Source organism: Macadamia integrifolia, chromosome 11 (assembly GCF_013358625.1).
Source record: "Macadamia integrifolia cultivar HAES 741 chromosome 11, SCU_Mint_v3, whole genome shotgun sequence".
NCBI classification, from domain to species: domain Eukaryota; kingdom Viridiplantae; phylum Streptophyta; class Magnoliopsida; order Proteales; family Proteaceae; genus Macadamia; species Macadamia integrifolia.
This window is the reverse complement of record NC_056567.1, coordinates 28,756,116-28,783,603: the sequence shown is the minus strand read 5'-3', so window position 1 is coordinate 28,783,603 and position 27,488 is coordinate 28,756,116. Positions and strand designations below refer to the sequence as shown.

The window sequence follows — 27,488 nt, the reverse complement described above, 5'->3', positions numbered from 1 at the left end:
GAAAATTAAAATTTGTGACTTTTGTATTTTCTTTTAACCTCCTCTTTATTATGAATGTTTTTTATTTTTTAGTATTTTGCAGGGTCAAACAATTATTTCCTCTTTATTATGAATGTTAAGGCAGGTTTGGACTAGTTAAGGGGACTTAGGGTTGGGCTAGGGTTTTAAGAAACCCGGCCCAACCAAACCCTGTTGCACCCCTAGGCTTAACATTTGTGACCTTTTGTAGGAAAAAAAAAAAAGACCAACTAGAATTGGGTCTAAGTGTGAATCTGACAACGTTGAATTGGGATTAGGCTGAGTTTTAGAGAATTAGGGTTGGATTTAGGTTTTAAAAAATTCAGCTGGCGTGTTTCACCCCTGCTTCTAAATGTTACCTTCCTCCTCCCCTTAGACTTCAATTGACATAGATGATACTGCCCCCAATATTTTTATATGTTTTTTTATTAAATATAATAAAATATTCAGGTAATTTTATATAATTATGTTGGATAATGATTATCAAAATTCACTTTTTAGTTTTAAAAACTTTAATTCACTTACCTTTTGAGATGGAATCTCTCATGCTAAGCCAATGGAACCACAAGAGGAGACGTCACCTGATTCATTGAGCGAGAACCCCATGCGAGAGACAAGAAAGAGGGTCAGAAGGAGAGAGAGAGAGAGAGAGAGTGCGTGATTACAACCTTTTCCTATTTATTCCTATATGTTTGCGCTTTTGTTCATGCATTATCTCTCACTCTCACTTTGTGTTTTTGGGCATATAAGTCTAAACACATATTTGTTACAAATTAACGTAAAGATACTTATTTTCATAAGGAGTTATATTTAAAATCCACACGATAAGAAATTCATAGGCAGCCTAGGACCTACATAATTGTTTTATATCATTTGATAATTCCAACAATTGGATAGAGAGATATCTAATCTGGATTAATCAGATATTAAATTTTTTTTATTGATATTCACATTTGAAATCCAAAACTTAATCCATCAAACATCTTTACATACCTTGGCTTGCATTCTCCCACTAGTTCAAATGTTAGTATGTATTCACTTTGTAGTCCTTGGTTTCTTAAATCTTGAACTGAAACTTGACATGTAAATAGACGATCATGGAATTTCTCGTTCACAAAACTTAAGCTATATTCAACTTGCCATGTGGCAAATATCTGGCTCTAGTTGAATATTTAAGAGAAAGAAAAGACAATGAAATAAGACCATTGAACCATCTAACATAATCGGAGTTCTAACTATTTTGAGCACTCAAAATGCCAAGATTTCTAGGGAAAGAGATTGCCATTAATGCAATTTTTCTCTCACATGTATTTATTTATTATTATTTTTTTTTATCTTTTTAAAATTTGGGTTTCAAAATACCACCACCCTAGTTCTCCCAAAGAAATATAGAAAATCTATTCTAAAAAATTGAACTAAATAAATTTCTTATTCTTGAAATATTTCATATTAATGCAATTAAAATAATTTTAATTTCTTGACAAATATATATATATATATATATATTTCATGAAATCAATCTGAAATTGAATAGAAATCGAAATCAAACCAGACCAATCCTAAAAAAATTCAACAATGATGAGGTATATGGTTAGAAAATTGGCAGACCATAAATTGGCTGGCCCCAAGCATACCACAGCATCAACTATTTTTTAATTAACTTTAGATTTAAGCACGAATTTATAAAATATTTTTAAAAAGATGGTCGGCTGCAACTGGAACAAATAAATAAGAGGATGAAGCTGCTTTCTTTTATTAAGTAATCACAATTATGACTTAATATATAAGATTGATTCAACATGGATTAGAGCAGCATAGAAAACGGATGCTGCTACTTTGGACAATCAGTACTCCCAGTCCCTCTCAACTCTCAAGTGCCCTTATGAAAATTCTCAAGTTCCTAATCATCCAAAAGGGTGGTTAGTTAAAGAACTTTCAAGAAGCTTTAAGCAGTTAATTAATAGTTTTCTCTATAGCGTATGTGATCAATCATTGGATTTGAAAATTAGAACTTTGATATATCACCTCCAGATGCAAAGGGATTACAGCAGCTGATCATGATTTGTGTTGGGGTTTAACGTAAATGCAATATATCTTACATCAGATGTGCCCGATATGAAAACTTATAAGGATCTTAACATCTTTTTTTTAATGGCTAGTTTTTAAAGATGAATTTTATTAGAATTCCAACAAATTGTATGAAAGTTGAGATGTGACAACTTAAAATACCTTCAAGGATGGAGAGATTCTATGAACATTGGCTTAGCCTGAAATATATATTTTTTTAACTGATTTTGGTAGTGATAACTAAGGTGGAGGTGTTATGGTTTAACCTAAATCAATTATTACCTATTTATATGTGCAAAGCATGTCAAGAAGGGATGAGCTTTTACTTTAGTCGCAGGCAGTTAGGCAATTGAACTCTAGTGCAAGTCTAAGAAAGATCACTGGTTCAATCTCCCAACCCTTCATCTTCTTGAAATATAATAATTATATGTTAGTAGTTACTAATAAATGTGGCCCAATAATCCCTGATGGATCCTTGGTGTAATCCTAGTGGGTTCTTATCCGGCCAACTGACCCTTATGTGGGTCTTACACCAAAAAAAAAAAAAAAACTGTCATATGTATATATTGGGTTCACAACTTTGCATCCCAGTCCCTACATGTTATTAAAGTGATAGTGACACTCTTATTTATCAAATGCCAAAGTCACATCATTCAAAGCAAATGGATACAATTAAAAAAAATGACTCATGAATCAGGGTTAAAAAATGGGAATCAAATCGAGCTCGATCCTTATTCTTGTCGATTCGAATCTTCTAATCCAAGAAGGGCTGTTAGGGTTAGGATTGATTCTGGCCAATTTCAATTGAATCGAAATTGATTGAAACTGATTCAATGCCGATTCTATTATCTTGAACCTTACCCTAAACCAATGTGTCAAAAGATTAATTGTATCAATAGAGTCAGGGTTAGAGTCAATCACAATCAATCAAGGAAGGCTAGGGTTGAGCTGAGCTTGGTAGAGTTGAGCTTGAATTTAGAATTTTAGATCCTTAGTTGATTAAGTTATAAGGATTCAATGTTGGATTGGGATTTTAAGAAGCCTAACCTAACTCGAACCCAATCCTATTGCAACCCTAAATGCTTGTAGATAACTTCATATCTCTTTGAAGGAGTAAGGTTAGTGGTGACCACTGTTAGTTAAAACGCATTTAAAACATAGTTGCCATTTTTTCCCGTTTAAAACGTGTTTTCCCGTAGGCTACTATACAATACGAGGAAAAATGAAAATGGTAAAAAAATTCATTTTAAATGCGTATCCGTATTTTAAGGATAAAATAGAAATTTTATTTAAAAAAAAAAAAAAAAAAAAAAAAAAAAAAAAAAAAAAAAAATTAGTAGAAGTGAAGAGTGAAGATGATAAGATACTTGGGTTTTGGTTTTTAACTTCCATGCTATCTATAGGAAAAAAATCCCATCTTCTTGTAGCCCATTGAGTAAGGAGAAGCTAAAGCCAACAACATTTCATCTTTTTGTAACCCATTAGGCTATTTATCTTGGGACTCTCAAGAGCTTTTGGAACATTAGATGCAGGTATACAGGTAATAATTTATCAAATTGCATAAGTATATTACATTTTTTTGAAAACTGCACATTTAATACTTGTACTGTTCATTTTCGCCCGCTTGCCGTTCCTTTTTTTACCATTTTTTTTATTATACTGTTCATCGTTTTTATCTATTTAAAATCTATACCGTATGTCTCTGTGTTTCTTTGCCGTTCCCATTTTAACTAATAGTGGTGGCGACCCAAAAAGCAAATTTATTCTAGAAAATAAATTGATTGATGGGATGACAACAACAAGACTATAGCTATTAATATAAAGCATTATTATTGCTGGGTCATTGGCATCTCTTCCATGTGAGAAGAATCCAAAAACTTATCGCAATGTGGTGATGGAGGGATTGAGACGAGACAAATTGATTTTTAGTAGGTGAAGGTTTCATACATGGCTCAGCTATTGGCGTCGCTGAAAGAAGAATATGAAAGGAGTGTACTACTTTAATATACTTGGAATGCACATATAATACCAAACATCTCCATCTTTATTTAATAGCCGACCTTAGCCCACTTGCAGGGGTGGACGGGTGCATCTGTGACCCCCCTCCTTCCCTCAACCTTTTTATATTTGCAAGACCCACATTGTGGCCAGATAGGGGACTCATTAGGGGGCAGACAGGGGCCCATGAAGAGCCATTAATCTACACTTACTATTATTAAATGTAATCTAAAGAAGGTAGTCGAGTTGGTAAGAGATCTTCGCCTCAGTAAGTTGATCCGATTCATGTAGTTGTGGGGTCAATATGGGCTCGCTCAGGCCAAAGGCTAAGATACCCATCGTTAGTCTAGGAAAAAAAATAAAATAAAGTAAAAACAACCTTTCTGACATGGTTTCAAGTATCAGTTTTGTATCGGTCATATCGAATATATTGCATCAATATCGACCAAGACCGATCCTCAATCCTTAACTGATCCGGATTATTCACCCATATCGTTTTTGAAATAAAACAGTAAAAAATTGTACTTTTTATAAAAAGCAATGGCAAATGCGACGGATATGCATCAATCCGATCCGTTCCCTGGAGTTATGATATAATCCAACAACTTGTCTGTCAATGAATTAGAAGCTCACCCCACCCTTTGTTTTTTCCTTTTATTTTGAATGAGAATACAAAAACCAACGACCTTTCCCAGATTTACACTAAAGTCCAGCTGTGCCTACCTGCTTGCCACTGAACTAGAAGCTCATCCCCAGACCCCACTCCTTTTTTTTCCCCTTTTGTTTTGAATGAGAATACCAGGACAGCTTCACTAAGATAGCTTAAAAGGGATAGAGAATTAATTAGAACTACACATTAGTTTAGATAGTTCATGAAACCTAGCAGATCTTGAGCTAACTTTATTTCTTACAAAAAACTTTAGCATGCTCTATGCCAGCCCATGAGAAATATGGGCTTAAAATTGAATTGCCTTTGGGCTCAGACATATTCAAAATTCTAGAATTGGTAAATCCAATTAAAAAATGACCACTGGCCCTTCTTTACTTCAAGGGAGACCGTTATAAGATTTCTGATGGCTGAGGTATGGTTTTCACAGGGCAATCTTATGGCGAGGGTGTTTGTGCGGGGCCAAGTGAGCTGGACCTTGCCACAACATCTTAAGGACACTGCCCAGCCCAACTCTGGCCTACCCACATGGGCTAAAAAGCCGAGGCCCAGATTGTGAAGCAGTGGCTAGCTGGCTGGCCCACCCAATATGCAGCCCTTTCCAATTAATAAGTCTCTCTGAGTGTATCTTCAGCAACACTGTGGGATCCCTAATGTACAAATAACCATTAAAATGGATGTTTCCCTCTCTATAGTATAAATGATGCCAATATATCAAATTGGTGTTTAAATCTTTTTGCCCAAATATGATGAGTGACAACCATGGTTCTAAGAATTGGTATTGGATTGGTTGTATCGATCGTATCAAATTGGTATCGGCCAAGACTGATACTGATGTTTGACTGATCTTGGTTGATTATCAGTATCATTTAAGAGGTAAAATCGTAAATAAATGTACTTTTTTTTTGTAGAATAAGAAATAAAAATTGATCGATACGTATCGATTTGATACCAATACCGATAATTAATTCCTTGGTGACAACTGACAAGTGAGAGTTGAGCCTTTAGCAGGGTTAAAGGGCAGCTAGGGAAATGAAAGATTCCTTTACTGTCGAAAGTTGATTATGGGACTATTTTAATTATGTCAGTTTCTCAATTCCATTCCCACTTACAGGATGTCATGTCTTCTCCTTCCTACTAAAATATGTAATATGTTAAACTAGAAAATGGGTGGATAATTCTAAAACAGATGAGGTTTTGTTTCTTGGAAACTACACACCAACCCAAATCTCTTGGAGGACTAGCATCTTCTTACTAATCCTTCCCATAAATTGGCTGGAATTTTGGAGAGCAGATCAAGTTCTCGCATGAGAACAATTTTTGTATGGCTGATCCACACATATGGAATCCACCAAAGGAAAAACCCTCTGATGGATTCCGGATCAGTCCATACAAGAATGGTTCTCATACGAGAACCTGATCCACACTCGGAATTTTAATGGGTAGATACATTTATAAATAACAATTTATTTGACACCCATACATTTCTTAAGGACTTTTTAATTTGGAATTGTATAGTTAAAGTAGTTGTTAGGTGTGGAATTTTGTATGGTGTTTGAAAATCCATCCTAAATTTAAATTATTTTTGTGAAAAGGTCTTGCGAGTTTGAGAGTTCTCAGCCATAGAGTCAAGTTCCGTAGACTCTACTTTACAATATATTGGATTTGTCTTGCATATTAGGTGAGTTGTTTTGTGATTGTAATGATCAGCAGATTAAGGGGGAGAAAAAATGATCATAAAATTTCTCATTGGAAATATTTTTACTTTGTTGGTAAATATATATATATTTTTTTGGAGACCAAAATTTTCTTTTGCTCATAAGCATGATATGAGATGAGAGATTTCATTGTTGGCTTGTGATTGACTCATTTTTCCTTATTAATTAATTTGTGTGTAATTGAAAATTTTGACTTCATGTTTATGATTTTTTTTCTTTTAGAAAAAATTTGATATGTTATTATTTAATAAATGTTTCTTTGACTTGTCAATGATTCATTACAATTGAAATATTTGACTTAATGAAGTAAGAAAATTTTTTTGCTTGGACACCAGTTATTGCACTTGTTGTGGGTCCATGTTTCATTTCCTTACGAGAGTATTTTATGTAGGGCGCTTCATGTTCATGGATTGACTTGCTCTAACATGACTTATATTGAGACAATGCAACTTCCCTTGTTAAATGAAAGGGCAAGAGAATGCTATAGGTTTATGCGGCTGCTCCAATGAACAGACTAATGGGAGGCCGTGCCAAAACATCTTTAGCACATGTGGTAGTGCAATCTTTTTGTGTTTACTTGTATCTAGGCATAGACACACACAAGTAGATAATTTTCTTTTTCAATAAATGAAATAAGACATATTTTTCTCGTTTATTATTTATTCTTCAACTCAATCATGGCATGATTCACAATTGTCATTCCCAACATTCTTCTAATGCAAGACGAAAAGAATTAATGATAGGCCACAAATAAATTAATAATCTATACATTGAATGGAATTTTTTTTTTCTTTCTTTTTTGTGAAACAATGAATGGATTTGGTGATCACTTTGAGGGAGTTTGCTTTGTTTTATTTTATTTTATTTTTCTTCAAAATTATTAATATTATATGTGGGAGGTTGGAAGAAACGTTATGTTTCTTTCACAACTGACAAAAATGTGTACAGCACACAATATTGCATGTCCACAGAATTGTGTACAATACATTTAAACATATATACAAGAAAAACAAGCATATAAAATAAATCAAACACACACTCAAGAGATGAGAGATTTACATGGTTTCAACAATGTTGTCTACGTCTATGTAATGAATTCCAAACTTCCATTAAAAATAAGAAAAGAGATACAATATAATCTTTACAATTTGATTCCCAAACCTAAATCTCTTTTAGACCCCTTTTCTTCCCCTCTCACTTGGTCATTGTTCACTTTCTCTTTCTTTACCATGGTGTCTCTCCATTGTCGACTTTTTACCTTTTTTTTTTTTTTTTTTTTTTTTTTTTTTTTTTTTTAACTTCGTAGATACATGTCTCTCTGCTCTCTTGGAAACTTCATTTTCTTGAAAGACTCTACATCTTCCACCCTCCTAGAAGCCTTCACCATCTTGAATAAATGGGGGTGTCCTTTTTATTTTAATAAGGTAGCAATTTATTAAGAATGAGGGTAAGTGTCATTGTTTCTTTCACTAGAGATATAGGAATCAAGAGGGTTGTTATGTCGATCCAATTAAAAGAACGGAACTGGGATTCAAATTGGTTCCATTGAGTCTGACTTGGATTTGCTTGGATCAATCACTTTTGGATCGGTAGTAGATTGTTCTAAGAATTGGTTAAAATACAAAAACTAACGAAAGAAAACGATGTTAAAGAATCCTTCCCCTCTGCATGCTCCCCTGCTCCCTCCCTCACCCCTTTGCCTCCCACCATACTCACCCCTTCCCACTATAATTTTCCTCTTGCAATTCCCTCTCCCTCTCCTACTTCACCCTTTCAACTCCATTGACAACTACACACCCCCATCTTCTTCTACAACTCCCCCCTTTTCATCTGCCTTCTTGCCCTTCTCCGTGACAGTGGTATTTTGGTGGTGATCCTGAAAAGGCAAGGTGTACTTGTAGCAATGTGAAATAGACAAGATCTAAGGACTAGAACTATGTAGAATTGTTGATTTAAAAGAAATTATGGACACTACATTTTGTTTTTTGTTTTGTTTTGTTTTATCCTTGATTTAAGGAAATTTTAGGAATAACGTAAAAGGCAATCAATAGAAAGTTACTTACATGGATCAAGGACTTGGTATCGTATCGAATAATACAATCGACACATATTGATATTGTTGGTGCTTGATACATTACAATACTAATATGGATCGGATTGTCTTTAAATGTATCCCTCATCTATTTTGATCCTTAACATACTAGTATTGATATCAGTGATGATTGATACAATGACCGATATTGATACTTATAAACTTGATTCCAAGTTATACATTACACTTAGAGAGACATACATCATTTGAGAATCTCTTCATTTAATAACTGTCACATGACAAGAAATGGTACACATGTTATCTATTACACAAGATTCTTTTTTTTAATATAAAAAAGGAGGAAGATGGATTTGAGTTGAAACTAATTCTGAATCCGATATTTCAGATTTCTATAACATCATGCCTCCAGCTGTTTAAAAAAAAAAAAAAAAATTCATTTCATTTTAATCTTATGATTTAGCTTTTTAAAAAATCAAGCTAGCTGGCCGTTTTGTAATATCAAGTTCTCCTTATAAAAGGAAAAAGAAGAAAAGAGCTTTGCCCATACACAAGGTAACAAAAAAACAGATCACACTGTCCCGTTCACATGCCTTTATACACTGTGAAGCACAATGTCACAGTCGAATCACATGTTAGTAAAATAATATATATTTTAAATTCTCCTTATTTTATGAGATTAATCCGTTTACTTAATTGGAATAAACAAATGGGTGACTTATGAGGTTAGTAAAATGCTAATATAAATACTTTTTCCATACATTAATATAAAATTTTCTAACCCTTTGACTCTCAAGTCTTCCCTTCCTAAGTCCTAATCTAAGTTTGGACGGTTAGACAATGATTCTGCCATTTTCTATAATCACAAAGAAGTCAAAAGAAGTACACTCCTAATATTCTTATTAGTGCATGATGCACGTTGATCATAACTCATATGTTGCTGATTTATTATTATAATTATCATTATGTAATTGCATTCACACCTTAAGTACCTTACCACCAGTTACTAATTCCCTTTTTAAGTTTAAATTGAGGTCTTATGAGGTGTTTGCCCACATGAGTATTTATAAATAGAGGAGTATCTCAACGGGGCGCATGGCACCAGTGCCTAGACATGAGTAGTTAAAAATGATCACTGCATCCCTCTTGATCTATGTTAAAGCAAGCGTTTTCTTATTGGTTGGTACGCTGGTGCAAGGACCGCGTGCCCCTATTTAGAACTTTCTTCTTTTTTATATATTAGTTAACATAGATGCCCAAACAATTGGACCACCCTTACCATTGCTTACTAGAGCCCCACCAACCTGGTTAAAGGTGTAACTTTTTTAGGTAAGGGGTCTAAAAATGAGATCAGACTGATTGAAGTAGTAAAGAAAAATGAAACACAATTTAGGAATCTCGAGGGCACAATTGTCTAATCCGACTTGATATGGTTGATTTGCATCGAGAGTGATAAATGAAACTCAATATATATTTACACTTTCTCATTTTGATATATGAACCAAAGATCATACCGATAAAGAAGTGTGGAAAAAAACAGATAATGGATTGAAATCTATTGGATCAAGAGTTATAGGTCAATTTTACCCCAATTTTTCATTAAAAACAATTTTTTTTTACTCTTAATCCAAAATCAATGCCTAATTCAGGATTAATCATATATAAATACCAATACAATCAAACCGATTCAATACTAATACTTAAAACCCTACTCCAGATTCGATTAACCATCTTTACAAGGATATCCCAAAATCATAGCTCTTTTTGTCTATGAACATTTAAACGTAGCCTCACCATCTTAGGATATTCCAGAATATGACTAAAATAAGAGTTCACATCGTGTGTAGAGTGCGATGAGGTGCGGTAAACATCAGACCATTAATAATATCTGGAGAATCTTGATAAAACTTGAATCCTAAACGGCGCAACAAGACGTTTAACGCACATCCAATACGCTACTTCTTTCGACTTTCCCAATGTGGGACCCGCAAGTGTGACAGAAAAGCTAAATTCAAGTTTTTTTATCCACTTCTTCACTCCTTTCCAATGTGGTTGCATATACAAAATTAGGAAAAAGAAGTTGCATAGACAAAATTGGGAAAACTATATGATTTTACCAAAATACCCCCAGTTACTGTTTAGAATTACAAAAATACCTAAAACAGTGACCTTCAGTCAACTAAGGATTATTTTACCATTTTAACCCCCAACAACCCTCCACGGCACGTCCCCCTTGTCCGATCAGCTCGTGCTACCCGAGAACTGCGGGAGAGAGAGAGAGAGAGAGCATTACTTCTCTGCATTTAATCGCTATCGTCTTCGCCGCTGGCGCTGAACGACGTCGAAGAATGGTAAGATGTAAAGCTATTTCCCACCTCTCTGTGTTGTATTCTTTCTAGTTTCATTCTTGACTTTCTGCTCTTCTAATTAGGTTTTAGGTTAATCGATTAGAACTGAAGCTCTGCTTCTAACTTCTTTTTCCCCTTTGATTGTGTGATTTTCTTGAATCTTCTTCTGAGTGAAGAGTAAAGTGATGCCAGATGAGCACGACGAGCGAACATTTTGCGTGTATGATACAGATGCGGCGACGATGTAGGGCCTGTCGGCATTTGGGCTTCTGCTGATATGTTTGGGGTTCCTTTACGACGTCACCAAATGCCTCTACTTCGGAAGAAGTCTCACGAGCGGAACCTCAATCACCTTTGCCATCTCCTTCGTCGTCGTTTCCTGCTATTCTTTTCATTAACTCAGGTGAGGGAGATCGCAGAAGGAGGTGGAGGGTAGTTGGGGGTAAAAATGGCAAAACATATCCTGAAGCGAGAGCTACTGTTCCGGGTAGTGTCTTAATGTGAAACCAAAAGTGGGTGATCAGGTCAGGTAGTTTCCCTATAAAAATTGGGTATAGTTATCAATTTCTATTAGATCCCAATCGAACTGTTCATAAGCTCTATAAACTCCCACAATTGTTACCCAAAAAAAACAAACCTCACAATTTTTGTTTTCCTTTTATTTTGTTTGAATAGTTTAATAATGGTCAACGATCAATAATCCAGTCTTCTTTTTCCAGCGATAATTTCTTTAATGTGTTTTTTCAAGTCTTCCCTTTCTGTAACTCTTCTGGGCTAGCTTACTGGCTTAGCTATCATACTGGGAATCTTTTTTCATTATTGTGAAACCCGTGTGGACCTGGATTCCTGATTCTTGATTCTTGATTCTTGATTCATGAAAGTGAAAGAGAAAAATATCAATAGGGAAAGGAAGAACAAGACTATAAATTCAACAAGATTACCTCATTCAAACTCAGTCTTGGAGTATTTGGGATTGGGAGATAAGAGATTCAGAATCCAGAGAGCCCAAGAATCTCGTATGTTCATCCTTTCACCTTTTTTTCTCTTACTTTCTCAGGAGAAGGATCCCACAAATCTACTTTCATCTCTTATATTGTTTTTTCTTTCTTTTTTTCATTTAAATAAAAGCTTCCTTCTGTTGGAGGCCAGGGTGGGGTTGTTGAGCTTCCTGATAGAGCATTCACGATTATCTGCAGTGAGTTTATTTTAATCTGTATCATTCGTTGCAGCAGTTCTTCCCCTTCTTTTACGATTTCAGTTCATTTCGTTGATAGTGTGCATGGTTTCTGTGTAGAAGTTTTGAGTTCCAAATGTTCTTGAATTATTCATTTTTTCTGTTTGCTCAAATTTCTGCATAATTTGATATTTTCTAAAAGGGATTTGGTTATGAATTTCTTCTGCAGATTTCATTTTATCAAATATTTCTCTTGGAAAAATTTTCTTTTGCAGTATAAGTATGTGATGCAGTTGCACGATCGACTTAGAAAAAAAAAATCTTTTGATTTGATTTGATTTTATTTTAGAAATAATTTCCTATGAAATTAGCTAGTTTCTAATTTTAGAATAGTTTCCATTGGTTCAAGTAGTTTCCATTAATTGTTTGATTTTTTTTCTTTATATTAGTCATGGAATGGATGAACTCAGTGGTTAGATTTGAAGTTTTTTTTGAGAATTGAAATTTGGTATGAAAATCATGGCTGCCGTGGGCTGTTTTCCCCCCTCCCTGATTCTCTGAAATCTTCTTTTCCCACTCTTATCTTCTTCTCTTGGTTCCCTTTTCTTCTTTGCTTGTTGTCCATGCTCTGTTCTGGGCGGTAATCTCAGGTGTACAAAACGTGTTGCTGAACCTTAAAAACCCATCGATCAGGCCTGAGATTTGGACCGAAGGTTGCTACCTCCTAGGCGACACAAACCCTAGAAGATCTCCTCTCAAGCTTGGTTCTGCTGTGAGAAATCGATCTCAGATTCAGATCTGGTTCTTGCTTGCCGCCTGGAGAAGTTCAAAACTTGTTTTACCTCATTGAAGCTTGCTGTTTGAGGTATCTATCTGCCGAAATCAAGAGGCCACAGGGTTGGTAGCCTTCGTTTGGAAGATCAGCCCAAACCGAGGCCTATCGGCTGAGTTCTATCGACCTGAGATTTAATTTTACCGCTGGTTTCTGTTTTCAATATTGACGTAAGGTTGAAGAAGGTGGTTTTTTCATATTATAAGGGAGGCCATTTCAAAATTACATAAAACCCCCTTTGCTGAATTTTTTTTGTTCTTTTTAACCCATTTTCTTTAAAATTTCAGAATAAAGCCCTCATGTTAATTTTTTAGTTCTAGAACTACCCCAGCTACCATATAATTATCTCTAAGGCCCTGTTTGTTTCTGAAATTATAAGAATACCCTTCAACCATTAAATTTGAGATTTTTAGTCATTCTTGTGGGCCCTAAGCGATCCGATTTTAGTCCTTGGAATCTAGATCCTCATCAGTATGGTAGGTTTCTAATTTAGATTAGTCATGATGCGTAGTTCGTTTCATAATATCAAAGGTGTATGCCCTGGTTCCATGGCCTTATTTGTAGGTAATGGGTTCCTTGAGTAGAACTCTTAATTTCGTTAATTAGGTTCTTTGATCTGAACTATACTTTAAAAATAACCTTTCTTCTCTCCATATATATATATATATATATGCTCAGTGGGCGAGCCTGTGGCACAACGGTTAAGTTGCAATATTGTAACATGTTGGTCACGGGTTGAAAACTTGGAAACAGCCTCTTCTGCGAAGCAGGGGGCAGCAGCAGAAGCTTCGTGCATTGGGTTGCTCTTTTTTTATATAGTTTTTTGCTTGTATTTTCATCTAGATATAGGCCTCCTTTTGTTTGTTGTGTGTGGAGGGAGGAAAAGGATGGGGTGGGGGTGTTGAGTTTGCTGATAGAGTATTAAGGGTTTGGGTTTTGGGATATGTTGTGAGTTTATTTTAATATGTATTTCTCCCCCTTCTTTTACTATTGGAATCCATGTGGTTGATAGTGTGCATGGTCTTTTATGTCGAAATTTTGAGTTACTTGTGTTGTCGAATTATTTCTTCTCTTTTTGCTCAAATCTCTGCATAATTTAGAGTTTCTGTAAGGAATTTGGTTCTGAATTTTTTTTCCTGCAGATCTCATTTTATCAAATATTCTCTCTTGGGAAAAAAAAATTCTCTTTTTTGCAGTAAAAGTGCAGTATTTTAGTGATGATGTGTAGTTTGTTCCATAATATCAAAGGTTTCCATGGCCTTATTTGTGGGTGATGGATTCCTTGACTAGAACTGTTAATTTATGAATTTGGTTTCTTTGATCTAGACTATACTCCATATCTTCACATTTTGATGCAAGACATGTGTGGTACACTTCTATTTTAGAGGTGATGATAGCGTGCGGTTTCCTAGAAGCCTCATCACCATCGGTGAAGAATTATTCTTGTATACTTTTTACTCTGTTTTATTGGGAACTATGAAGCATGGTCTCGTCTCTTTTCTAGAGTAAGACGTCTGCTTTACATGATTTGCCAACGTTTTATAGTATTAAGTGGGCTAATGTAGTTTTGGCCATTGTTTATAGGAGCTATCAAAGGGGACCAACTATGCCTACCCCTGGTGGAATCGATGCTCCAGCCAAGCTTCAGGTATATGTAAATTTCTCTTTTCTTTTATTAGAGTAATGTTAAGTCCCTGAAGTGCTGAAGGATTTTGAAATTTCTAATACCAAGTTTCTCTGATTTTTAGGGAAGATATTCTGCATTGGTATTATGTTGGATTCTTGGATATGGGAGCCTTATGTCGTGGAACAGTATGCTCACGATAGGAGATTATTATTTGGTGGTGTTTCCGGTACATATTCATTCGCCTCATTGTAATCTCTTCATACTGTATGCTTTTAGATACATGCCTAATCCCATGGTCATGTCTTTGTCATTCTATTTCTTCATATGACCTAAAATGGCTTGCATGAATTCTCTATTTGTCTTTGAGCACTTCAGGGGACTTAATCATTACTCTCATAAAAGAAAAGAGAAGTTTACATGAACTGCGACTAACCAAGTGTGTCGGTTGTCTGGAGGATCATGTAATAATTTGGGTTGGAATGTTAAAAAACCCACCTTTTAACTCTAAAAGAATCTCCAATCAAGCCTGACCTAATTAAGTAGATCCTCAACTGTGTTTTGTAGTTTTAGTACCTCTAGGGTTGAACACTTGAACTCATTCCCCAAGAAAAATCCAAAAGAAATACTGAAGGTTGTCGCGAATAATATTTGAGTCCTAGTGGATGTGTGACCATCTAAACATAAGGAGAATCAATGCACAAAGACCTATTTCCTTATTTAAGGTCTGCTACTAAAAACAGATGTCAATGGGTAGTTTTGTGAGTTGATCATTTAGTTAATGCTCAAGTACACGGGATGGAGGAGAAAATGTTGGTTCATTTAGCTTACTGGACATACTTATTCTAAAACAATGTGGTTGTATGTTCCTTGGTTGTTGTGTATCTAACAAACTTTTGGCCTTCTGCTTTTCTTTCCATGTGCAGACATACCACCCTTCAAGGGTACTAACACTTGTGTATCAACCTTTTGCATTTGTAACAATTTCTATACTCGCATACCATGAAGCAAAGATCAATACAAGAAAACGGAACTTATTTGGATATAGCCTTTTCTTCGTTAGTTCGCTTATGGTTCTAGTTGTAAGTACTCCTACCATATTGTAGAATTGTAAAATCTTGTTTTGATAATTCCTATTTGATCACTCTTTCTTCCGCTCATTCTTCCAGGCCGTCTGATTCATCCTTTTTTTTTTCCCTTCTGATTTTGTTATAGGTGAATCTAGCTACATCTGGGAAGGGGGGAGTTGGACCTTATATTGGTATATGTGTAATTAGCGCTTGCTTCGGAGTTGCAGACGCTTTTTGTCAAGGTGGAATGGTTGGAGATCTCTCTTTAATGCCTCCTGAGATGATCCAAGTAGGTGGCTACCATATTGCATTTTTCATTATAAGTTTTTTTTTTTTAAAGGAATATATTTGATCATTTTGCTAGATCTTGAATCTTCTATTGTTGTGAATCATGCAGTCTTTCTTTGCTGGTCTGGCTGCATCAGGGGCTCTAACCTCTGGTTTGAGGCTAATTACAAAAGCTGCCTTCCAGAATTCTAATAATGGTCTTCGCAAAGGAGCTAGTATGTACCTTGTCTCTTTTTCTTAGAGATAAAAATAGTTTGATCAGAATCAAAACTTATATAGTTATATATGAATGATAACAAGAATAAATTCAATCTATAGAGCAACAAATTATGTGCCACTGCCCTGTTTATTGACAATATTGTGTGCCCAAATCATTAGCTACAACTTGGTTAGCATTTTTTCTCTTGAAGAAACCAAATCCTCTTTTTTTTTCATTAGGGAAAAAGGCATTGACAATTATTTTTGTCAATTCAATTTGATGCTTTATAAGCTTTTAACAAATTCATCAGTATATGTTGGTCTGTTCAACTTATATTTTCTTAGTGAGGCTAGCGTGGGTTTTTCTTACATACCAGTTAAGCTGGGTTGCATCATCTGCCCAGGATTAAGTACCATTGAATAATTTAGTGTCTGACAGTACTTTGTTTCATAGTGATTCTTTTACACTTCATTTTCTTGTGGAAGAGGTCATTCGGTGCCGATGCTATATGTCTTTCATCACAGAATGATAAGTAGTGAATGATTTATATGACTGACAGTGACTCTAGTGATTAAGTTCTCCTAATGCAATAGTCTGGTTTCACTCTGTCACATTGAAGTGAAAACCTTCTCCTATGTCTGACCTATATGAAAGATGATTAATGAAAGTTTTTACACTCACTGCAGTTCTTTTCTTTGCTGTCACATCACTTTCCGAGCTGCTATGTGTTCTTCTTTATGCATTCACCTTTCCCAAACTATCAATTGTAAAGTATTATCGTTCAAAGGCAGCCTCAGAAGGATCAAAAACTGTTGCAGCTGACCTTGCTGCTGGTGGCATTCAAACAATACCAAGCCAAGTATATCCCTTCTTCATTTAAAGTTTATAGGACATAATAATCTCACTAGATTGTCAGTCTGCTGATATGATTTTGGAATTCTGACAGGACGAAGAAGATCAAAAACCACTAGAGCGCCTGTCAAACAAAGAATTAATTTTTCAGAACATAGATTATTTAATTGACCTCTCTCTGATATATGTGCTGACATTGTCAATTTTCCCGGGATTCTTATCTGAAGATAGTGGCTCTCATAGCTTGGGTTCATGGTAACTGGTTGAATATTTATTTATTATTCAGTCTTTTTTTGAAAGGCAAACTTATTATTTCTTATTGCTCGGTGACAATAGTTATTGATTTTTACATGATCTACTCCCAAATCTGGCATTGTGAGATTATGGGAGAATGGTTTCATCACGGCACCATTTTAATTCAAAATATATTTCCAATATAAATTTCTGTCCATTTTTAAAGAGACCTTATTGCACAAAACATGTGCTTGCATATTATCAGAGAAAATAGCACGCAAAATAAAATTTGGGACCATGAAATGTGAGTGTGAAGTAGAATTGAAAATGTCATTCTTGTCCACTTTGACCCCATGGTCTTTTGTGGAGCTTATCGACCTAGACCTCCCTTATTTTTTCTCTCCTAATAGAAATCAGCTAAAAAAGTCAGAAAACCTGGTCAGCTAAAAATATGTTTCAGCTTGCCAGAACCATTGACCATTTGGCATTAGGTTTATTGATACTGTAAACTACCTTCACTCAATGATAGTTTACGTAGTCAAGAAACCAGACAACTTTTGACCATCTGAATCATATTACGGTTCATGAAACTAGATCAGATTTAGTCCTTCTACAATTTTCTCTGTAAAAGATAAAAACATAAGATACAGTATCTTAACCACTAATCCACAGGTATAAAGCAATTTAAACATGCTACATGGTAGACCAAAGAGAAACTATTTCTCTTTTTATGCATAGGATTTATTTATTTCTCCATGCAACTCTCACTAATTGCTTTTGGTCTTTCAGGTATGTAGTTGTTCTAATTGCAATGTATAATGTGTGGGATCTGGTTGGAAGATATGTCCCCCTCATAAAAGGCCTAATGATAAAGTCACGAAAGGGCTTATTGATCTCGATTATTTCCCGTTTCTTATTTATTCCGGCATTCTACTTCACAACCAAATATGGAAGTCAGGGTTGGATGCTCATGTTGACATCCATTTTGGGATTGTCCAATGGTTACCTCACTGTTTGTGTCATGACTGCAGCACCCAAAGGTTACAAGGTTGGTTACTCTATTTATAACCTTGACAAGTTTCATGTTCCAAAACAATCTCTTTACGGTGAAAAGAGAGAAAAAGTTTAAACTACTCTCAACAAGTATAGAAACTTATGGGATTTTGTTTTGTAGGGACCGGAACAAAATGCCCTGGGGAATTTGCTTGTATTATTTCTTCTTGGAGGCATATTCGCAGGGGTAACACTCGATTGGATGTGGCTCATAGGCAAAAGTTGGTGAGATGATACACATTTTTAAACCATGAATGGGATCATCTTCTCTCAATGAAGGAAGTCTGTTTTCTCCAAAATAGGAGATATTCATCATTACACGAGATCTTTGTTGTCTTTGATCGGATCCATGTAGCCTACCCCATTTACTTGGGATAAGGCTGATTTTTTGTTTTTTTTTTTTTTTTTCCACCCAGAAGAAGAAAACACTAAACAGCATTATGTAAATTATACATCATATCCAACTTATATTGGATTATTGTTGATCTTTCTACTATTTGATGTGAATCCATCATAGTCACACTTCAATTTATGAGTTTCTAAACATAAAGAAGACCCATGCCTAAAAAGTAAAACCCATTTTTGCTTTCTTGGCTCTACTACCAAATGATTTTTCAATTTGGTCAGTAGACAGATAGAGTTGGTGAGTAACATTTTTGATGGATCATCCACTAGTCACCAGCTACTTAATTGAATATAGGAAAATAGGAAAAAATGGTAAATGTAGAGGGAATAATCACCATTTGCAATATTTTCTTGAAGTGTGCTTTGTTTCTCCCCTAACTCATTTAATGAAGTTACCTCTGTGGGTTTCTTGCTTTTACCATGCAGTACTGCCACCCTGGAAGGGTACTGATCTTTGTGTATCAACCTCTTGCTCTTGGAACACTCACTGTTCTAGCATACAATGAGACAAAGATCAATACTCGAAGAAGGAACTTTACTGGATATGTCCTTTTTTTCATAAGTTCTCTATTGGTTCTAGTGGCGAGTATGTGTACCTATGTTTTATTTTTATAATCCCATATATTCTAAAATTCTACCTGTTAGATTTGGTAGTTCATATGTAATGCATTTCATCGTTGCTTAGAGCGCATCATATTTTTTCCATTCTGTGATAGATGGATTTAGCTACATCAGGAAAAGGAGAATTATGGACATATATTGGTATCTGTGCGATCATGGGTGCCTTTGGGGTTGCTGATGCCCATGTCCAGGGTGGAATGGTTGGGGACCTCTCCTTCGTGCATCCTGAACTCATCCAATTGGGGAGGTTACCCATTTAATGATCTCCAATTAATCCTACCCAAGTTAATCACAACATATTGTCAGATTTGCAAGTCTTCTTGTAAATCGTGCAGTCTTTTCTTGCTGGTTTGGCTGCATCAGGGGCTCTAACCTCCACTTTGAGGCCAATCACAAAAGCAGCATTCGAGATTTCTGCAAATGGTCTCCGCAAGGGTGCTTGTACGTAACATATCTCTTAATTATAGACTTCATCACCCTTGAGCGGTTTCTTAAATTTTAATTTAGTGATTTTTTTTTTTTTTTTGGGGGGTTCTCTGATGACACTGTTTTGGTTGCACATCAAACCATGAAAATTATACTTCCGGAAGCAAAAAAGTAGGATATATAGGCCATAGGTTCTGTATTTTGATGTAGTTGATAGTAGGAAAATTAAGCTCCATCCTAGTCCTGGAAAGCAACATTTCAAAATTTAAGCTATCCATGGAGAAGAGTTCACAACAGACTCGATTCATGTTTGTCTCAATGCAGTTTATCTTGATAAGATTGGAAATAATAATGTTTTCTCTTGTTTTGCGGAATATTTTATTTTCATGACACCTCTACATTGCTGTCTTAACCTCTGTCAAAGTAGATATTCACTTTCTTTCATGAGCTTTCATTTGACACCAAGAGTATCACTCAAGGGTCGTACTGCTCATATTTTTCTATAGTTGCTTGTAGCTCACTTTCTGCACAGCTTGGGATATCTTTTCGGGAGCAAGTCCTTGTCAAAAACAATGTCAATTCAATAAATGATTCCCCTTGAGAAACACTGGCTAGTTTCTCAAAACTTTTAAATTGACAGACCAGAGCATGTAATGAAATGTCTACATGTTTTAGCTGATCTCCTTTGATAGCATTGGGGAACAAGCAAGGAACAATGCTTTATCAGAATTTGAAGTTAAACGGTGATGCAGTAGGACTAATTCGTAACTAGCTGACACTAATGTGGCTGAACTAATTCCAAGTATATTACAATAAAGAACACTTTGAGTTTACATGTTTGGGAACTTTGTTAAGGAAGTAGGTTTACATGTTTCAGAATTCTTCATTCAGGAATCTAGTTTCATTGTTATGGTTATTGGGTATTCGTAGAAGCTGCTTAGGCTTATTTGTTGGACCCTAGGTTACTTTGTGTACTCTCTAATGCATTGATCTGAAGAGAACAGGTAAATGTTATATTTCTCATATTTCTTAGCCATCACATCATTTTTCGAGTTGCTATGTTTTCTTCTTTATGCATTTGCCTTCCCCAAACTGTCAATTGTGAAGTATTATCATTCAAAGGCAGCCTCAGAAGGATAAAAAACTGTCACAGCTTACCTTGCTGCTGGTGGCATTCAAACAATACCAAGCCAAGTATATCCCTTCTTCATTTAATGTTTATAGGACATAATAATCTCACTAGATTGTCAATCTGCTGATATGATTTTGGAAATTCTGTCAGGACGAAGACGATCAAAAACCACTAGAGCGCCTATCAAACAAAGAATTAATTTTCAGATCTTGGATTATTTAATTGATCTCTTTCTGATATATGTGCTGACATTGTCAATTTTCTCGGGATTCATATCTGAAGATAATGGCTCTCATAGCTTGGGTTCATGGTAATTGTTTGAATATTTGGCACTAAGGTTTATTCATAGAGTGAACTACCCTTCACTCAATGATTATTTACTGATTCAAGAAACTAGACAAATTTTGACCATCTGAATCATATTATGTTTCATGAAACTAGATGAGCTTTAGTCCTACAAACAATACAACAACAATAACAATAATAACAACAACCATAACCTTATCCCAACTAAATGGGGTCGGCTATATGGATCCGAAATTAAAATTATAAAATAAAGAAGCCCAAAGGAGAGATTAAAATGAAGAAAAATTGAGATAAGAGAAGAAGGTAAAGCAATAGAGAAAGACGCATCATGGGAACATCCCCTATAAGGGGTCGACAACACGGGTCATTGTCCTCCACAAAACTCTATCTGAAGTCATACTAGGGTTGAGCCCTACCTTATACATATCTTTCCGAACCACTTCGCCAATAGTCATCTTAGGCCTGCCCCTACCTTTTCTAGCTCCCTCCAAATAAATCTGGTCACTCTTCTTTATTGGGGCATCCATAGGTCTCCGTTGAACATAGCTATACCACCTCAACCGGCTCTCACAGAGCTTGTCTTGGATTGGTGCAACCCCCAAATCGTTTTTAATACAATCATTCTTTACCCTATGAATGTAGACTAGGATAGGTAGACTAACCAAGCCTTCAACTGCAGAATTTTCAATCATAAGAACAACCATAAACCAACCCAAAAACATACACAGAAAATCAGATTATAAAGGACTATAGACAAAACTCCAGCAAGCTTAGATGATGATATAGGTTGGTAGCAATACGGAAAATATGTTTGAACACCGAAGGGATCAGAAACAAATAGATCTATGCTATCGATTTCAGTCTCAGATCTAAAAATAGGATAACAGTCACTACAAGACAGATAGGGGTGTCAATTCCTAAACCGAACCGGTAAAACTGGCCGGACCAAACCGATAACAACCCAGACCGAACCGAACCAAAGCCTTATTGGTTCGGTTTGGTTTCGAGTATTGCAACCCCAAAACCAAACCGAACCGCACCGAAAACCGGATGAACCCGAAACCAAACCGGTAAGAAACCGAAACCAAACCGGTAAGAAACCGAAACACTCCAAAATTCATTAAAAAAATCAAAATTTGCATAGTTTTGTATACATTTGTATGGAAAATTGAATCCAAACTAGACCAAAAACCAAAACCAACCCGGTTACAAATCGATTTAAGAAACCGAAGTTCAGCAGTTCAGCATTTGGTTGTTTCCTAATGGCTCCATACCGGTTTAAAAAACCGATCCAAATCGAAATGAACCTGATAAATCCAAACCGGTACCAACCCGAACCCAAGCCGCACCGAAGCCGACACCGGACCGAAACCTATAAATCCTTAATGGGTCGGTTTCGGTCAGTTCCAAAGTCACACCGAAACTGGTGGAATCGGACTGAACCCGCACCAACCCGGACCGTTGACACCCCTAAAGACAGAATTGAGTGGATTTTGAGTAGCTCAAAACCAGGTGGTCCAATAGGGTTGAAATTTTTTTCGAGTCTCACACTAGGAGAGGTGCATCTTCGATCCAAATTTGAGCCTAATCAGGTGGCTGGTTTGTCCAAAAGAGAGAAGGATTGGAGAGCAAGAAATTCAAAAATTTTTGGGCAGAACTGAGAAAGAACCAGATTCAGTTACCTGTGGTGGATTGAGGTTGAAGTTGCAGGACTTGAACACTTTGGATAGCAAAGAAGAAGAAGATAACAAAGTAGAAAAGGACCTCTCAGGCTTCTCACCGCAGAGAGTCAATTTGATCAAACACCAATTCCATCAGCCTTGATCAAACACAAGACAACTCTTCATGAAAAAGACAATGGCATCAACCATTAATTTGTTTATCAAAATCATTCTATCTTTAAACCAGATTCAATTATCTGTGATGGATTGAGGTTGAAGTTACAGGTTTTGAACACTTGGACAACAAAGAAGAAGAAGATAATAAAGTAGAAAAGGATCTCGTAGGCTTTTCACTACAGAGAGTCAATTAGATCAAATACCAATTCCATCAGCCTTGATCAAACACAAGACAACTCTTCATGGAGAAGACAATAACAACAACCATTAATTTTTTTTATCAAAATCATTATATCTTTAAGAGCCTACTCTTCTTTATTTATAATGATGGAGGGATTTACAAAATAGAAGGTTCCTCAAAAGGAAACCTTAATTTAGTCTGCTAATACAATACTTACTAAAAACTGAAATTAGAAACTAACTGAAATTAAAAACTAACTGAAAAAGGAAACTAACTATTAATGGCTTGACTCAATTAATAACTTGACTTCTAAAGAAACAAATATAACTTAAATCAAACTCAACTTAAAAAGAAAACTAATGAAAAATGAAATAAACTAGTAATCTCGTATTCAACCTTAAAGGCCTTCTTTTAAGCCTATAGAAGTGGTCTATCACATTCAAAACACATGGGATAAAAGGCCCGACATGTATGGAACCCAACCCTAGGCTTATTTCTAATAAACAAGCCTAGTTTGGTGAAGAATCTGCATCACCTATCTCTCCTGGTCTTCCCGCACAACCCTCTCAACTTTTTCATCTCTGTTACACTCAGATTCTTTAAAGTACTTTTCATTACTGCTTAACATTCCGCTCCATAGATCATAGCTGGTCTAATAACTGTCCTGTAAAATTTTTACTAACTTTTCCCGCAGTCTTCCCAACCTCATTCCTGGCTGTGTGATATCTTGCTCTATCCTCAGCCTCGTTGGTTCTCTGCCAAGTCTTAAAACAATCCTTCTTACTTCTTAGTCTTAATGGCGGCCTAGACCACGTTGCTCCACCACCAGGTCTCTCTAGGAGTACACCACCCACCATTAGATAACCCTAGGACCTCTTTAGCCACATTCTTGATGCAAGTCGTCGTTGTAGTCCGCATCTCGTTAGTATTCCCTATACAGTCCCACATGCCTTGTTCGACCACTTTATCGGTAAAAGATTATTGGCATTCCATGTAGACGCCTCCAACTAATCTTCGGGCATACATGTTTCACCTTTTTGTGTGACCTCATACTAAGGTGCATATTCAGAACTACTAGTTGATGTTGAACCGCTAAACTCTCTCCTGGAATAACCTTACAATCTTTACAAAGCAGTTTGTCGAATCTTCTGGTCATAAAGAAATCAATTTCACTTGCATGCAATCCATTGTTATAAGTAACCAAATGTTCCTCTCTCTTCTCAAAAAAGGTATCCACTCTTTAGTCCTACATTCAATTTTACCTATCAAGGGTAAAAATTTAAAGATACAATATCTTAATGACAAGTATAAAACAATTTATTAATTCTACATGGTCGACTAACGAGAAACTGTTTCTCTTATTATGCATAAGGTAATCTTTATTTTTCAATGCAACTCATTGATTGCTTATGTTCTTTCAGGTATCTAGTTGTTCTGATTGCAATGTTTAATGTGTGGGATTTGGTTGGAAGATATGTCCCTCTCATAAAAAGGTCTCATGATAGAGTCACGAAAGGGCTTATTAATCTTGACTATTTCTCGTTTCTTATTTATTCCTGCATTCTACTTCACAACCAAATATGGAGGTCAAGGCTGGATACTCATGTTGACATCCCTTTTGGGATTTTCAAATGGTCACCTCACTGTTTGTGTCATGACTGCAGCACCCAAAGGTTATAAGGTTGGTTACTCTATGTATAACCTTGACTGAGTTTCATGTTCCAAAACAATCTCTTCTTTGAAAAGAGAGAAAAAAAAGTTTAAATTATTCTGAACTTGTTGAGAAACTTATGAGATTCGGGTTTTATAGGGACCAGAACAAAATGCCTTGGGTAATTTGCTTGTATTATTTCTTCTTGGAGGCATATTTGTAGGGGCAACGCTTTGATTGGATGTGGGTCATAGGCAAAAGTTGGTGAGGTGATACGCATTTTTAAACCACAAATTGGAGCATCTTCTCTCAAGGAAGGAAGTCCATTTTCGCCAAAATTAGGAATGAATCATCATTACAGGACAATGAGATTTTCACATTCCTTCTTATCATTTTCTGTTGAATGTATTTTGAATGCTTCAATTTATCAAAGTAAAGAGCAAGTTTTGGAAAGATCAATTGATGTTAACTACTTTGATTTCCAATTGATCTACAGTTCAAAAACATATCATAATCACCCAGTCTAACTACCCTGTAATTGTAAAAGATTGGGGAGGTTGTAGGCTTGGAGGCCTCGAAATCTGATAGGGCAACATAAGATATCTTTGGAGGTGGCAGGGACTCACCAGTGGATTCAGTACCTTGGTTGAATATGAAGCCATTGCTATCTGCAATGAGCTGATTCCACTAAGTTATGGATCCACACGAACCACAGTGAACGAAAGTGCTATTGGATGATTAAAACTAAGGGTGTCAACGGGTCGGTCCGGCTTGGTTTCAGTCCAGGTTGAGTCGGTTTCGGTGTGGGATGGCTGAAACCAAAATCAAAACCGAACTAATAAGGAAATTTTGGTTTCGGTTAGGTTTCGGTTTTGGTACGGTTTGGTTTCAGTTTATCTTCGGTTCCTTGAATCGGTTTGTAATCGGATTGGTTTTGGTTTTTTGTCCAGTTTGGATTCGACTTAACATACAAATGTATACAAAACTATGCAAAATTTGGTTTTTTTAATGAATTTTGGAGTGTTTCAGTTTCTTACCGGTTTGGTTTCAGTTTCGATCCAAGTTTTGAGCTAGTTTCGGTTTGCATTTGGGTTCATCTGGTTTTTAGTACGGTTCGATTTGGTTTTGGGGTTGCAATACTCCAAACCAAAACTGAACCAATAAGGCTTTGGTCCAGTTTGGTCGGGCCAATTTTACTGGTTCGGTTTAGGGTTTGACACCCCTAATTAAACCTTTAAACCTATTTCCAAGTGAGTGAGATTACCTGTTGGTTCTAACAAAGCAAGCCTTATTCAAGCTACATGAAATTAGTTCTGCCATTGCAGTTTCACTCTTATCCTTCTTAGTGTATGGTTACCACAGAGAAATTGGTTAGGCTTAAAAATCAGGTAAGAAGAAATGGTTTATGCAGGTAGATGAAATTTTTGGACATGGAGTGGTACATGATGGTTAATTCTTTGATCAATTTTAGATACCAATTTTCTTTTATCATTAGGGCAATCATGAATATATCTTCATCAAACATGATATAGAATTTCGATTATGAATCTTATCTAAAGGAATATGATTTGGATCTTGATCAGGGGCTTTGATAAACGGAGTACCTTCATCAAACATGCCATAAGAAATGAATGTGGATATTAATTGAAGGAACATGATCTAGACACTTGATCATCAATATTTTATGATGAAACATGATCCAAGCCTGTGATCAACGATCTATCTTCATCGAATGATGTATTGGACATGGATCATGGATCTTAATTGGAAGAGTATGAATTAGAACATTAATTAAGAATCATTTTTAAAGAATTGTGATCTGGATTTTTTTTTTATCACTTCATCGATATCCAATATAGATAATGGATCTTACTTGATAGAACATGATTTGTATCATAGATCAAGGATTTTTGTGATGGAGAATCATCCAAACCTTTGACCATGATCTAACCTTATCAAACTTAAAATGAGACATACATCATGGATCTTAAGGAGCATGATATAAACCCTTGATTATGGATCTTTTTTTGAGGAAGCATGATACACCCTACAAGCATTTGAAGGAGCAATCTATCTTGTCCTTGTATAGATTCTTTTATACATTTTTCATATAAAAAAAGAATTAAAAAAAAATAGTGGACCCCACTGTCACACTATCTCACCATGTAAATCCCATATGCATAATACCACTTTCCATTCCCTCATTGGTGCAACGTGCAAATGCCCTTCAACATAGATGTCCAAAATACTCGACCAAACCTCCTATCACCCACCAAGGCTCCACCAACCCAGCCAAAGTTGTTTTTTCCTAGGATGTGAAAAATGAGACCAGAATGATTGGGTTGATCGAATTAACCATGAGGACTGAAAAAAAAAAAAATCATGTAAAAACCCTGGACATAGGAATCAGGGGTTTACAAAAAATATTAGGACAAATTAGTAATTAAAAAAAAGGTTTTGGAATCTTGGGTGGCACAATTTATCCGAGCGAAACTTAATATAGCCAACCTATATCGATATCGACCATTTTAATATTTGTCGTCGTTGTTTTTCATAGGCATGCCCGCCACCCACACCAGAATAGATGGAGTTTTACAAAGAAAACCTGCTAATGGAGGAAGACCTCCTTGGGATAAGAGACTTAGGGTTCAAGAGAGAATCAAAAATGGCTTTTTTGTGTATAATCCTACATAATCTCAAATGTTTTCAGTTCCAACACGTAGACCAGATGATACA

General features: G+C 35.8%; 1 protein-coding gene and 1 pseudogene across 8 annotated transcripts; both read left to right on the top strand.

The window, feature by feature from the left end:
• Positions 1 to 10,722: 10,722 nt before the first annotated feature.
• Positions 10,723 to 18,688, top strand: LOC122093335 (equilibrative nucleotide transporter 3-like). Of its 8 annotated transcripts, none has more exons than XM_042663650.1 (13): positions 10,723 to 10,869; positions 11,043 to 11,269; positions 11,748 to 11,882; positions 12,016 to 12,061; positions 14,457 to 14,520; positions 14,621 to 14,725; positions 15,423 to 15,578; positions 15,712 to 15,855; positions 15,964 to 16,069; positions 16,740 to 16,912; positions 17,000 to 17,160; positions 17,929 to 18,187; positions 18,314 to 18,688. In XM_042663650.1, exons 5-13 carry the CDS (start codon positions 14,479 to 14,481, stop codon positions 18,419 to 18,421), a joined length of 1,254 nt encoding a protein of 417 aa, XP_042519584.1. In that variant the 5' UTR covers positions 10,723 to 10,869; positions 11,043 to 11,269; positions 11,748 to 11,882; positions 12,016 to 12,061; positions 14,457 to 14,478; the 3' UTR covers positions 18,422 to 18,688. The 8 variants fall into 8 exon arrangements, with proteins under 8 accessions (XP_042519584.1, XP_042519580.1, XP_042519581.1 ...); XM_042663646.1 differs by having other exon boundaries at positions 11,995 to 12,061; XM_042663647.1 differs by lacking the exon at positions 12,016 to 12,061.
• Positions 18,689 to 18,750: 62 nt separating this feature from the next.
• On the top strand, positions 18,751 to 25,020 carry LOC122093053 (annotated as a pseudogene).
• Positions 25,021 to 27,488: the final 2,468 nt, after the last annotated feature.